Below are 12,114 nucleotides of genomic sequence, written 5' to 3' on the forward strand. Positions count from 1 at the left end.
TCAGGGGACAAGAAAATACTATTAGAACAAAGGAAAGGGGGAGGCTGCAATGTTCTGAAAAAAAATCCCTGAATAGCAGGGAACACCAAAAAAAGTTATTGATAACAGAAAAATCACAGTGAGGCATTATAATTTCAGTCGGAAGTTTGCATCGATTCCGACTGCATAAAGTAAAAATATTCTGGATCAGCATGACGAGACGAGTCGATCTAGCCATGGCTGTCTGTCCGTTCAATTTTAAAGCTAACGCGATGAAACTTTGCCAAGTCTTATTTTTATTGAATGCCCGAACGCGACAGATCGTACCAATATATTTTATATATGTTATATATATTTTATAGGAATATACGAAAAAATAAATGAAGCTTCGCTGCCTTCGATCATAGTTTCTGCTACTTGGGGTATAGCTTCTTTTAATATTTCTGAATATTAATTTAACGAAAAATATTTAAGCATTTACGTGCATTTTGCCGAAACTATCCAAATTAAAATTGTTAAGTTTTTAATTTCAAGTAAGCATTGTATTGTAATAAAAAGGGTTCAGTTTGAAAAAGTGTATGGTTTGTTCGATTTGAATAACAAAGAGCAGTAAAAATCAAGGTTTTCTCTAAAATATGGTTGAGAATGCGGCGCATATCTTCATCACTGTGAAGCCGCAATAAAAAAAATTCTTAGTTTTGATTTTTTTGATAAAAGTAGAAAATCATTCCTAACTTGTGATTTTTAAAATAAAAATGATAGTTGTCATATTTTAAAAATAGTCAATGTTCTCAGGGAAAATAATTAAAATGCAATGGAGCTGGATATAATTATTGGTCTAATAATATAATAAATCAGTAAAGTAAAGGTATGTTATGGGCGTTAGAAATACATCCATTAGCATTGAAATTTATTTATTTATTTATATGAATTTGATGCTTACGTTATATGTAACTAGGTTTCAATTTATCTCTTCATGATCTTCCACATTTAGTAATCAAAATGTATTGTCAAGTGTTTGCTTTCACATACTTAGGTGTGTACATAGACGCGCATATATAGTTTATAACTGGAAAGGGTGTTACGGAACACGAGTAATATCGGTATAGATAAAAACAAAAGACGGGCCATGTAATTATAAATCATATAATTAAATAATCACATTGCGTAAATCGTACGTTAAATTAATGATTTTACATAGTATTAATTTAAAATATCCATGTCACGGTGTGTTTGTGGTTCGAAAGGTATCAGCATATCAATTTACAATCTTTTCTGAGGCATACTCATGGTAGTTCTGAGATTCTTAGAGTGTGTGTGTATACGAATTGTAGCTAACTGAAGTAGATAGGTGTTACGGGGTAGGGCATGGGGTGGTGTTTAAAAATATTTCAACAAAATACATTTATATATATTTATATAGTTAGTAGTTATATGAGATTCCTGTCGGTTTTTTCTGCTTCTACTAATTCTCATCCCACTCCCCATTCACATCCTACTTCATTCAGCTTATTCGCACATATATGGATAGTTGACATCACGCAGAGGCACAAAAGTCTCCTTGATGGATTGCGGAGACGTCCAGCGCAGAATATAATGTGGTCCTCCGGCCTTGTCATTGGTGCCGGACATTCGACCACCGCCGAATGGCTGCTGGCCCACCACGGATCCAGTGGACTTGTCGTTGATGTAGAAGTTTCCGGCGGCCATTTTGAACTCCTGCAGAGCGCACTTGACGAATTCCCTGAAAGAAAATGTTATAAAATAAAGGTTATTTCATTTGGGGACTCGGCTTACTCGTCCTGGCCGAATACTGCTCCGGTTAAAGCAAATTTGGTTGAGGTGTGCACGAGCTTCATGGTTTCAAGGAGGTCCGACTCCTTGTACACATAAATCGACAGTACGGGGCCGAAAATCTCCTCGGTCATTATGCGGTCCTTGGGATCCTTGCTGAGAACAATGGTCGGATTGACGAAGTACCCCTTGCTGTCCGAGTACGTGCCGCCAGCGAGAATTTCGAGGTTGGAGGACTTCTTGGCATGCTCAATATAGCCCGTAATGCGTTTAAATGCTTTGTCATCAATCACAGCCGACGTGAAGCTGCTAAAGTCTTGAACGTCGCCGATCTTCAGTTTCGACGCCTCGCACAGTAGGCCCTCCTTGATCTGCAGGTGAGGGGTTTAACAGATCAGCATGGTGAAAACATCGTAATATGATGCCCTTGAGCTTACCTTTGGCCACAGGGACTCCGGCACATACATGCGGGAGCAGGCGGAACACTTCTGACCGCAGTACTCAAATGCCGAGCGTATCGTGGATGTCACCACCGACTCAACGTCGGCTGAGGCATGCACAAAGTGGAAATTCTTGCCGCCACACTCACCAGTCAAGCGGGGAAAGTTCACGTACTTGTCAATGTTGTTGCCCACCTGCTTCCACAGGCGATTGAAGGTTCTGTCGCCGGAAGGGTTGGGTTACAATAGGAAAATCAATAGACCGACAATTACTTACGGCACTGAGCCGGTGAAATTGATGCCGGCCAGGTGTGGACTGGCGGTTATGGTGTCCCCAAACACGGGCCCGTCGGCTGGCACGAAGTTAACGACTCCATCGGGCACTCCCGCTTCGCGCATAATTTTGAAAATAAGCCAGTTAGACAGCATGGCTGTGTCCGATGGCTTCCACAGCACACCGTTGCCCTGGGAAAGAGGAGGTGATGGTTACTTTATTGGAAATTTCAAGGATAGACTAGCCCTACCATCAGAGCTGGCGTGTAGGACAAGTTGCCGCCGATGGCAGTAAAGTTGAAGGGGCTGACAGCCGCGATGAAGCCGTCAATGCCACGATAACGCAGAGAGTTCTTAGTGACCTTGATGTCCTCGCTGATGGGCTGATATTTAGTGACCTCTTTCAGAAAGTAGGCATTCATTCTGCGATGTAAAATATGGATTTTGTTTCAGAATCAAAAGGACTGATTATAAGAGCTTTATTATATATGTAAAACACACACGAAATAGTACAACTGTCGCTTATAGATGGTAATGTATTGTTGGTCACTCACCGTATAAAGTCGATCAGCTCCGCTGCCGCATCGATTTCCGCTTGGATAGCCGTTTTGGACTGACCCAGCATGGTGGCGGCGTTCAGTTCCTGGCGGTATTTCGTCGCCATTAGATCAGCCGCCTTCTCCCAGATATTCAGACGGTCTGCGATCGACACACGGTCCCACTTGGGCTGCGTTTCCACGGCTGTTTTGATGGCCTTCTCAATGAGCTTCTTGTCGGCGTAGTAGAAGCTGGCCAGCTTGTGTTGGTGGTCATGGGGCATGACCTGGTAGCGCACCTCCGATGTTTTGTACTCCTTGCCGCCGATCACGATCGGAATATCCTCGCAGCTCGAGGACGTGCCCTTCAGAGCCTGCTCGAGGGCCTTGCGCTCCTTCGAGTCCTTGCGGTATGCCAGAATCGGTTCATTTACGATCGGGAAGTCCTTCAGGTTGAGGTTTGGTATAACGGAGCCCAGACTGCGAGAGTAGCTGGAAAACATAATCAATTGAGTTTTGAGTAATCAGAAACTAATAAAATCATTGAATTATAAAAGTAATACCTTATTAATTATATAATTCTTTATAACACGAATAAGGTGGACTTTATACCTATTAGATTGAAAATGATTTCTAGGTACTAGAATAGGTGCTTCCAAAGTCTTTGTAAGTAATCGATGTAAATTACCTCTTCATCACGCTCTGCTGCAGACTGGAGCATCTGGAGGAAGAACTTCGTAGCGCTCGCAACATCTTGTCGGGATTTGGGGGCCTGCCTGCTTCGCTGCCGAATTATATAAGCGGTCTTTATGGGTTCTTTGTCGTCGTCGGCTCGTGCCACCTAGAATTTTGCTATCTGGGCGATAAGCCAGCGGAACGAACAAACTTTTGATTAGTATTCATTTATCAGCAACCTTGGCAATTCATTGGGGGTCCGCGCTGAGTCGCGTGATTTTGATAAGCAGCCAAACGTGAAGCCCCAGACACTCCCCCAGATAAGGCGACACTGCGAGGCAAAAATATACGTACTGCCGAGAAGTTCTAGATCAACTGGAATGTTTGTCAATTGAACTGATGACTGGTTTCTTTTTAGTTTATTTTTTTATCGATATCCAAGTTCCCTCGCTCACTCACACTTGCACTCAAAGCGCTTTTATATAAAATTTGACGGGCATCAGCTGTTCTGTCTACGATGCGCACAGTGGGAGAGGTGCGTGTAAAAGGTGGTACACTTATATTATTATTATTTGATGCTTATTATAATGATCATTGTTTTGAATGATAAGTAACTAAATAAATAAACTGTATAATTGATATTTTTAGAATTTAAAAGTTGTCTTAGAATAAACGTTTATGTTAGTCCAAAAAATTTAAATTGATTTAGGTACGACGCTCGTTTTATAGTCTTAATTATTAAAATGTTAGTATGGCTGAAGCGGTTTAAGGTTGTGCTTAAAAGAACTCTAGTTTTAGATGTGTGATATCTGGGTAAATATTTATTCAGTTTTACTAAGTTTGAGGTATGAAAGTTTGTCTGTGCTTTTATCCATCATCTTTGGGCTCGAAACTGAATTAACTGCCCATAAAAGCACCGATTGCAATCGGGTAATTTCATTTGTCTATTCCCACTGTGCGGTGGGTACGGAAATTTCCCATTGCCGAAACGAGAAAGATAGAAAAGGGGTTCTGAAGGGGACTTGGGCAGAAGTAGTTCTTGTTGTTTTTTAACTGACGCTGCCTTGATTTATGAAATTAAGCTGCTCAAACAGTGGGTAAGGGGTGCGAGGGCAGGAGCGGTACGCAAAAAGTGAAAAAAACACCCCACGGTGCGCGTGAGCAGCCCCGTGAGAGGGAAAGAGACGGCAGAGGAGTGAGGGAGAAAGGCGGCGAAAATGTGGAGCAAGCACTTTTTAACGTAAGCATACTTTTGCTGTTTTGTCTTCCTCTTTCTATTCACTACTCGTCAAGTACAATCCACTGTGCAATATTAAAGAAATTGATTTTCATCCGCAAAAAGCAAAAAGCACACAGCAAGCACGTAAGTAAGTTGCCTTTTGAGGCCAAATAAATAACAAATAAATTTGCAACTCAGCTGTAGATACACACACACACACACAGGCGCATTAGAATGCAGTCAGTTGGCTTTGTGTTTTTAGTTGTTTTTCTTGTTGGCCCCAATTACGCAATGCAATGTTTTTATGCCGCCTTTTGGCCTTCCCCTTTAAACAGGCTATTTATCCCATTTTCCACCTTTAAATTCTATTATTCGCCGATTTTTTCACTGATTTTGGGATTACTTTGTGTTAGTTTTCAGGCGACGGCGGCGGAATTTGGCGGAGAGCGCGACGTCTGTGCTTTCCTTTTGTGTTTTGCGAGACTATTTTTTGGTCGAAATAGTCCAATTGGCTAACGGCCGGTTGGAGATGGGATACCGCTATCGTATAAAGTATCGGAACAAAGTATCTTGAGTATCGACAAGTCGCCCGCCTCTACTTCGCGAGGGAATTCAAAATTGGAAAATTAAAGTAAAGTCTACCTGCTTTTTAGCAGTGTACTTCTCCTTGGACTTAAAAAAATTTTCGCTGGACCTTTGATCTTAGATGATTTTGCTTCTTTCTCTAGTCCACTCGAAACTAGTTTATCTTTTCTCTGCTTATCCATTTGGTATTGCTTCTTAAGAGAAACATTTTCTTCACGGAACTTCGATCTAGAAAACATTATTCCAGTTACATGATAAATAATCATTTTTTTTGGATTTTTAACCAAGCTTACTTTTCTTCTGAGACTTACCGACTTCGTTCTTGATCGCGTCTTAACAGAACATCCTCTTCGTCCTCAGAATCAGTCTTTTCTTCATCCGGCTTGGATTTCTTTTCCGTCCGGCTCTTTGAACTCTTGGACAGCTGTATTTTAATAAGACCTGAGCTGGCAGTGGAATGCTTATCCTTGACACTCTCCTCCGGACAATCGTCGGACAAGGCTCGAGGCCATACGCCATACGAGGCCACACAACAGCAACAACTGGAGAACCAGGATACAGCGAACAGGATTCGAAATAGTCGAATTGGCTAACGGCCGGGACTTATCGACAGACCGATATATTCATGGCCTCTTGTGCCGCGCACTTTTCAACACTAACCCAAGACATCGAGTGGGCGCCAACATTGCGCTCGATTCGAATTCGGTCGCAAATAAAATGTGGCCAAGCTGCACTTTTCCTTTGGTCTACGTTGTTTTAAATCTAAGTGGGGGTATATGTTAAATTGAATAAGTCGTAGAAGGTCAAGTTTTTAACATTTAAAACCAATTTCTCTTATCGTGCCGACAATGTATTTACAATAATATAACCAGGAATTCCCTTAATTTGTTCGTGACATAATTTTAAATAAAACGGCGGAGCATAAATTAGGAAACCTTTTTAATTTAGTTGTAAAGGTTTGAGCACGGCCAGATCAAAACCAAGTAGGCTAAATATATAGACGTATTAACAAGATCTTTAGCAACAGTTCTTGGTAATTTGTGTTTTATTCTATTGTTTCCAACAGTACCTTGTAGGGTGTGATTATTTATTATTTCGATATTTGTTTCTTTTCAACAGCTGATAACTAAAACAACTATTTTTTAGAAAGTAGAAATTGAAAACCTTTTTTTGTTTAATTTAAACTCAGAACTGCAGAAGACATTTTTTTAAAGTTTAAAGTTAAATTTGTATTTCATTATTGTGCAATTTTGACTTTTCTTGGAGAAAAATATATAATTTTTACATATGCATAGACTCTTAATGTATTGTATTTGTCAGTTACTTACTCTTCAACTTTTAAAAGCTTAAAAAATGTTGGTTTACGCCATGAGCGGTAGTAGTTAACTCTGCTGGAATTTTACCAACGGGATTAAGCTTAATATATGTTAGCAACTTTCTGCATTTAAACCTTTGAAATATATTTATTTTTGGAAAAGTGACATTCAAAAAACGAAACGTTCGTCACTTTCCCTACGTTCTATTATCTTTTTCATTGTATCCTGCAAGGTTATAGCCAATAAACCAGGTTTTCTCATGAGAATACTATGTTTATGCTATGAACTTATGCATTCTCCTACAGATGAAATAAAAATAGACAATTTTATGAAATGATCAGCTGAACTCTCAGATTATTTAATATTTGTAAAGAGCTCTGTAGAATAAAGCAGGCTGTGCCTCAGCATTTCATGGATTGATACTGAATTCTTTGTCATCTTTCGTGCGTCATTTCATGAAATGATTTCATCAAATAGGCGTAGCATAAATACATTTAAGGATAGTTTTTTATTTAATAATTGTTTCTATCCCAGCCTGAGTTTTCTTAAGGTAACAAGGCAAGAACACCCTTTAGATCAAATACTTTTGTCTTTATTTACGAATTACATAACTATTATATTTATTCAGATTAACACACTTAAATAGTAGGAAAACTTAACCAGTATGTACAGTAAAACTAGCTTAGGACGCGAATATCACTGATCTCTCAGCCGTAGTACCCGCTTCCGCCCGCACTGGCTGTGGCGAATCCTCCACTGCTGCTGGCGTAGGCCACGTCTAGAGAAGAAAACAGGTCCAGAACACTTGAAGATTACTTGGGTGCAAAGAACAGGGAACGCGCAGTCGGATTACTCACTCGTGCCGCTGCCGCCGTAGGGATATCCTCCATAGGGGTACCCGTACTGCCCATAGCCACCTCCTCCGCCGAACATGGAGTAGGGGTTGTAGCCGGGGTACGAGTAGTACGGATATCCGCCGTAGCTGTAGGGGTATCCGTACATGCCGCTGCCGTAGAGGTTCCCATAACCCGATCCCGCTGCTGCACTGGCACCTCCGTACCCGAAGGGATATCCGTAGTACTGGCACTCGGAAGGCTGCAGAAGCATCGCGACCAGGACCAATCCCAACCAGAGGCAACTGCTCGTTTGTTTCGCTGACATGACTGTGCTGGCCGTGTTTGTGGCGTGTAATCCTCGAACGTTGACTGAATGGAAAAAGTCCGGCATTAACTGTTTTTATAGAGAGCGCCGCCAAATGTTTGCAATTTTTAAAGCATAAAACGCTTTTTTAATGGAGCTTAATCGGCCGCCCATCAGCGGCTGCTTGGTTTGCTCGTTCGTGCATGACCCAAGCGGCGTATACGCAATATTTTGAAATCCCCATATAAACGCATTTCAAACGTATTTAGTAGGCGGTAACTAAAATGGAACAAATCATAACAAAACTTTGTGGGCCCTTTTGGGCAGCTCCTCGATTACTCATGTCGTTTTGCTATCAATTTAAATTACTTACCCATTTTTTTTCGGCAGAGCTCACATTTATTTTCCGTAAACACAGTCATTAACCTTAAAATTGGTTGATGGTCCGCTTCGTCATGTGCGTTCGGTGGTTTCCACTCTTTGAGGTTCATTGCCGGCCTGGACCGTGGTCAACGCTCATCAACGCCCTTCGGATGAGGTCAACCATGATAAATCTGATACAATTAGAACCATATTGGTTTTCGGGTTTTCCACTGCGATTAGCTTGGCCATTGGCCGAGAGTTCATTGTGAGGGACGTTTTGGAAACAAACTTTACCCTTGGTCATGCATCGATGGTGGTTATAGTATTCCATATTTTTGCACTGTTACCTAAAGCTCTCCCATTGATAAGTTGCAGTGGTCAATTTTTGGAAGCATAATGCACATACAGAGGAAGCAAGGGATTTACGAATAAATATAATACATTCGTCAGGGAGTTGTCGCTAAGACAGCAGCTTTTCTGTTCCTATTTCTTAAAATTCGTTTTCATATATAACGCTGTGCAACATTATTACGGTTTTTGAGTGGAACCGCAGGTTGGTTTTGAAATGAAATGAAATTACTGATCGAAACGAGTCACTTGGATATTATAGCAGTGTAAAGATTTCAAGTAATAATTGGCTATATCTAAAGGGCCGATTTCAATTTTCTGTTCATTTCTTTAAGAATATTAATGGCATAGACATAAAGATAAAAAATACAAGACAACGTTTTTACGTTTATTTTAAATGCTCCTATCGGGAAACAGGCTTTGAAATTTCGTAGATATACCATATTGTGTTTAATGTATTTTAATACCAACTTCTACATTTCCATTGCGTTTCTGAGTCTACTGTTTGATATTCGCTGTTCTGAAACAAACTATTTATATTTTGCACTTCTCTGTGTTTTTGGGTAAAATACCATAGATGATCTGTACCTGAAATTCGGATTGCCCTAAGAGACATTCCCCTTACAAATCGGGTTTTACAACAAATCTTTAAGTCGCTGTTATATCCAACCGCGACCTGATCTAGTGGAACAACAAATGGGGTCTGACTCGTTTTAATGACTAAAAAAATATATACAATTTTATTTTACAAGATCTATACAATGATTCGTAATGCTAATTACATTTTAATACTAGATAATGGACGAGTAAAAGGCAAAAAAAATTTATAGTCATTGAAAAAAATGTATAGGTTGCGTATACGCTTTACCCTTGACTTTTGACCATTGCAACATTCCTTGCTATTGGGATTATATAATTTTTACCTTTAAGGCCATCATAAATGATTGATGAATTTTTTTTAATTGAGACCCACTTCTTTCTTCATTTTTTAGCCTAGAGTTTGAAGTTTAAAACCTGAAATCTTAAATTGATGGACAATTGAATAAAATTCTTTTCTCTGTACTAGTTCCGGCGATTGTGCCCGAAAAGTACACAACATTTCATTCATAAATATTTAAAGCCTTCCCGCGCTGAATTCATACTCATTCGTGTAGCTGTGTGTCATTACACTGGCCAACAATGGCAAATGTCACAATTGGAATCGTCCCGCCTTTGGATTCTCATGCAGCTGACGTTCGTTTTCCGCCCGCTCACTCACTCTCTCTCCCTCTTACCCCCTTATCGGGCTGTCCCTCTCTGTTTGCCACATTACTTTGGGTTTTCCAGGTGTGCTTTTGAGTCGCGTAGGTGTTGCATTCTTGTTGCTCTCCAGTTGAGTGAGTTTCTTCTGCTTAAACGCCAATTGCGCATGCTCAAGCCTTGATGTGCACGGATTTCGGAACACCCTGTTTCGGGCCAGGCTGAGTTTTCTGATTCCGAGTGAATTTTCAGATAAATTCGGCTTCATCTGTTTGGAACGCTATCTATGTAAATCTTACTACTTTTAAGTGGCCCATTAAACATATAAATCATATTACATTCTGTACACACACGTACACCGAAATATCGCGAACTTCATGGAATTTTTGTTTTCAAAGAAACAATTGAAAGTTTATGGAAAGCTACTTAAAGGAGAACGAAAGTTGACTTAATCCCATTGCAAAGTTTACGAATTAAAATGAGATATCTGAGATATCTTAAAAAAAATTTCTGTTCCATAGAGAAGAATTTTGACTTATTCGATTTGCTGGGTTCCATATTGATAGCTCTCAAGCACCACAGTTTATAAATATGTATATGATTCATTTGACCAACATTTTTTTAAATTACAAATTATTTTTTATAAGCGTTATAAAGTATTCGGTAGGGAGCCAAATTGAGTACAAGTTTGGAACTATTGACTGTAAGCCCACTTAAAAATTTATTTCCAATGCAATTGAACCACATTTGTTGTCTTCATTTTTTGAATATTAATTAAGAAATTCTTATACAAAGCAACAAAATAATCGGATTTTTTTTTTAACAGAATCAACTTGCATGTTTTCAATTATGCTCCCTATGGGCTGTTCCGTTTGATGCTTAATATAATCACGAAAATGGGTTCGAAATTATCCCAAATAGTATTTTTTTCTTCGTTAGCAGCATTTTAATGTAAAAAATCATCAATACACCAAATATAACAGCTCTACCCCTCTATATATATATATGTATGTTTTATTGAAGAATTGCTCCTTGGCCAAAATTTATATGTTGGTATAGGATTATTATAGTTATCAAACATGTACTCGATTTTGCTCCCCACTGTTATCTGCTTAATCAGGATCAGGATCGATCTGGCCATGCCTTTTCCTATGTCTGTATGAACGCTGAAACCTCGGAAATTACTAAAGCTAGAATGATGGTTTACAGATTCTAGTGGCTCCTACGAAGAGCATGCTTGTTTAAGCTAAGTGCCACGCCTTTATAGTTTTTGTAGAAGTATAAATGGTATTTCGTTTTGTTTATCAATACCGTAATTATTGAAGTCTGACTATTCATTAAAAGCAGTGAAAGTTTTCGCCGATAGGTGAAGCCCCTTGGCGTGGTGTAAAATCTCGAAAACAGCCGATTTGCTGCATGTATATCTCCATCTCTCTCACGCTCCCTCTAGCCATCGACTGTACCGTTCTTTCTTGTTAAGGCTAGAGCGTTAAAATTTGGGTGTATTCTACTAGAGCGTGTGGTTTAGTCGAGTTTCACGTCCACTCTAACGCCCACAAGTCACAAAAATGTAATGTGCTCACATTTTTATACCCGTTACTCGTAGAGTAAAAGGGTATACTAGATTCGTCGGAAAGTATGTAACAGGCAGAAGGAAGCGTTTCCGACCCCATAAAGTATATATATTCTTGATCAGGATCACTAGCCGAGTCGATCTAGCCATGTCCGTCTGTCCGTCTGTCCGTCTGTCCGTATGAACGCTGAGATCTCGGAAACTATGAGAGTTACAATACTGGGATTAGGCACGCAGATTCCTGAGATTCCTGCGCAGCGCAAGTTTGTTTCAGTAGAGTGCCACGCCCACTCTAACGCCCACAAACCGCCCAAAACTGTGGCTCCTACAGTTTTGATGCTAGAATAAAAATTTTAACTGAAATGTAATGTTCTCATCAATACCTATCGATTGACCTAAAAAAAAGTTTGCCACGCCCACTTTAACGCCCACAAACCGCGAAAACCTGTGACGCCCACAATTTTTATGCTAGATAAAAAATTTTAACTGAAATTTATTTGTCTCGTCATTACCTATCGATTGACTCAAAAGAAAGTTTGCCACGCCCTCTTTAACGCCCACAAACCGCAAAAACCTGTGACGCCCACAATTTTCATGCTAGATAAAAAATTTTAACTGAAATGTATTGGTCTCG

At 39.8% G+C, this 12,114-nt stretch overlaps 2 protein-coding genes across 3 annotated transcripts; both read right to left on the reverse strand.

Moving 5' to 3' along the window:
- Positions 1–1,111: 1,111 nt before the first annotated feature.
- On the reverse strand, positions 1,112–4,184 carry P5CDh1 (delta-1-Pyrroline-5-carboxylate dehydrogenase 1). Its single transcript, XM_036815325.3, has 8 exons — positions 4,052–4,184; positions 3,711–3,878; positions 3,041–3,514; positions 2,738–2,909; positions 2,491–2,678; positions 2,211–2,433; positions 1,777–2,144; positions 1,112–1,723 (listed from the first exon to the last, which is right to left on the reverse strand). The coding sequence occupies exons 2-8, from the start codon at positions 3,773–3,775 to the stop codon at positions 1,489–1,491; spliced, it is 1,725 nt and encodes a 574-aa protein (XP_036671220.3). The 5' UTR covers positions 3,776–3,878; positions 4,052–4,184; the 3' UTR covers positions 1,112–1,488.
- Positions 4,185–7,385: 3,201 nt separating this feature from the next.
- On the reverse strand, positions 7,386–8,032 carry LOC108007763 (neuropeptide-like protein 31). Of its 2 annotated transcripts, none has more exons than XM_017071518.4 (2): positions 7,675–8,027; positions 7,386–7,595 (listed from the first exon to the last, which is right to left on the reverse strand). In XM_017071518.4, the coding sequence occupies exons 1-2, from the start codon at positions 7,976–7,978 to the stop codon at positions 7,525–7,527; spliced, it is 375 nt and encodes a 124-aa protein (XP_016927007.3). In that variant the 5' UTR covers positions 7,979–8,027; the 3' UTR covers positions 7,386–7,524. The 2 variants fall into 2 exon arrangements, with proteins under 2 accessions (XP_016927007.3, XP_036671702.3); XM_036815807.3 differs by having other exon boundaries at positions 7,395–7,621; positions 7,675–8,032.
- Positions 8,033–12,114: the final 4,082 nt, after the last annotated feature.

Source organism: Drosophila suzukii, chromosome 3 (assembly GCF_043229965.1).
Source record: "Drosophila suzukii chromosome 3, CBGP_Dsuzu_IsoJpt1.0, whole genome shotgun sequence".
In the NCBI taxonomy this organism is placed as follows: Eukaryota; Metazoa; Arthropoda; class Insecta; order Diptera; family Drosophilidae; genus Drosophila; species Drosophila suzukii.

Bases quoted from the DNA above. Each gene is read 5' to 3' on its own strand.
- LOC108007763 (XM_017071518.4), bottom strand. From the start codon at position 7,978: ATGTCAGCGAAACAAACGAGCAGTTGCCTCTGGTTGGGATTGGTCCTG. The intron at 7,596-7,674 runs GTGAGTAATCCG...TTTCTTCTCTAG, and splicing joins CTACGGCGGCAGCGGCACGA to ACGTGGCCTACGCCAGCAGC.
- P5CDh1 (XM_036815325.3), bottom strand. From the start codon at position 3,775: ATGTTGCGAGCGCTACGAAGTTCTTCCTCCAGATGCTCCAGTCTGCAG. The intron at 2,679-2,737 runs GTAGGGCTAGTC...CCTCTTTCCCAG, and splicing joins CCTACACGCCAGCTCTGATG to GGCAACGGTGTGCTGTGGAA. The intron at 1,724-1,776 runs GTAAGCCGAGTC...ATTTTCTTTCAG, and splicing joins GCAGTATTCGGCCAGGACGA to GGAATTCGTCAAGTGCGCTC.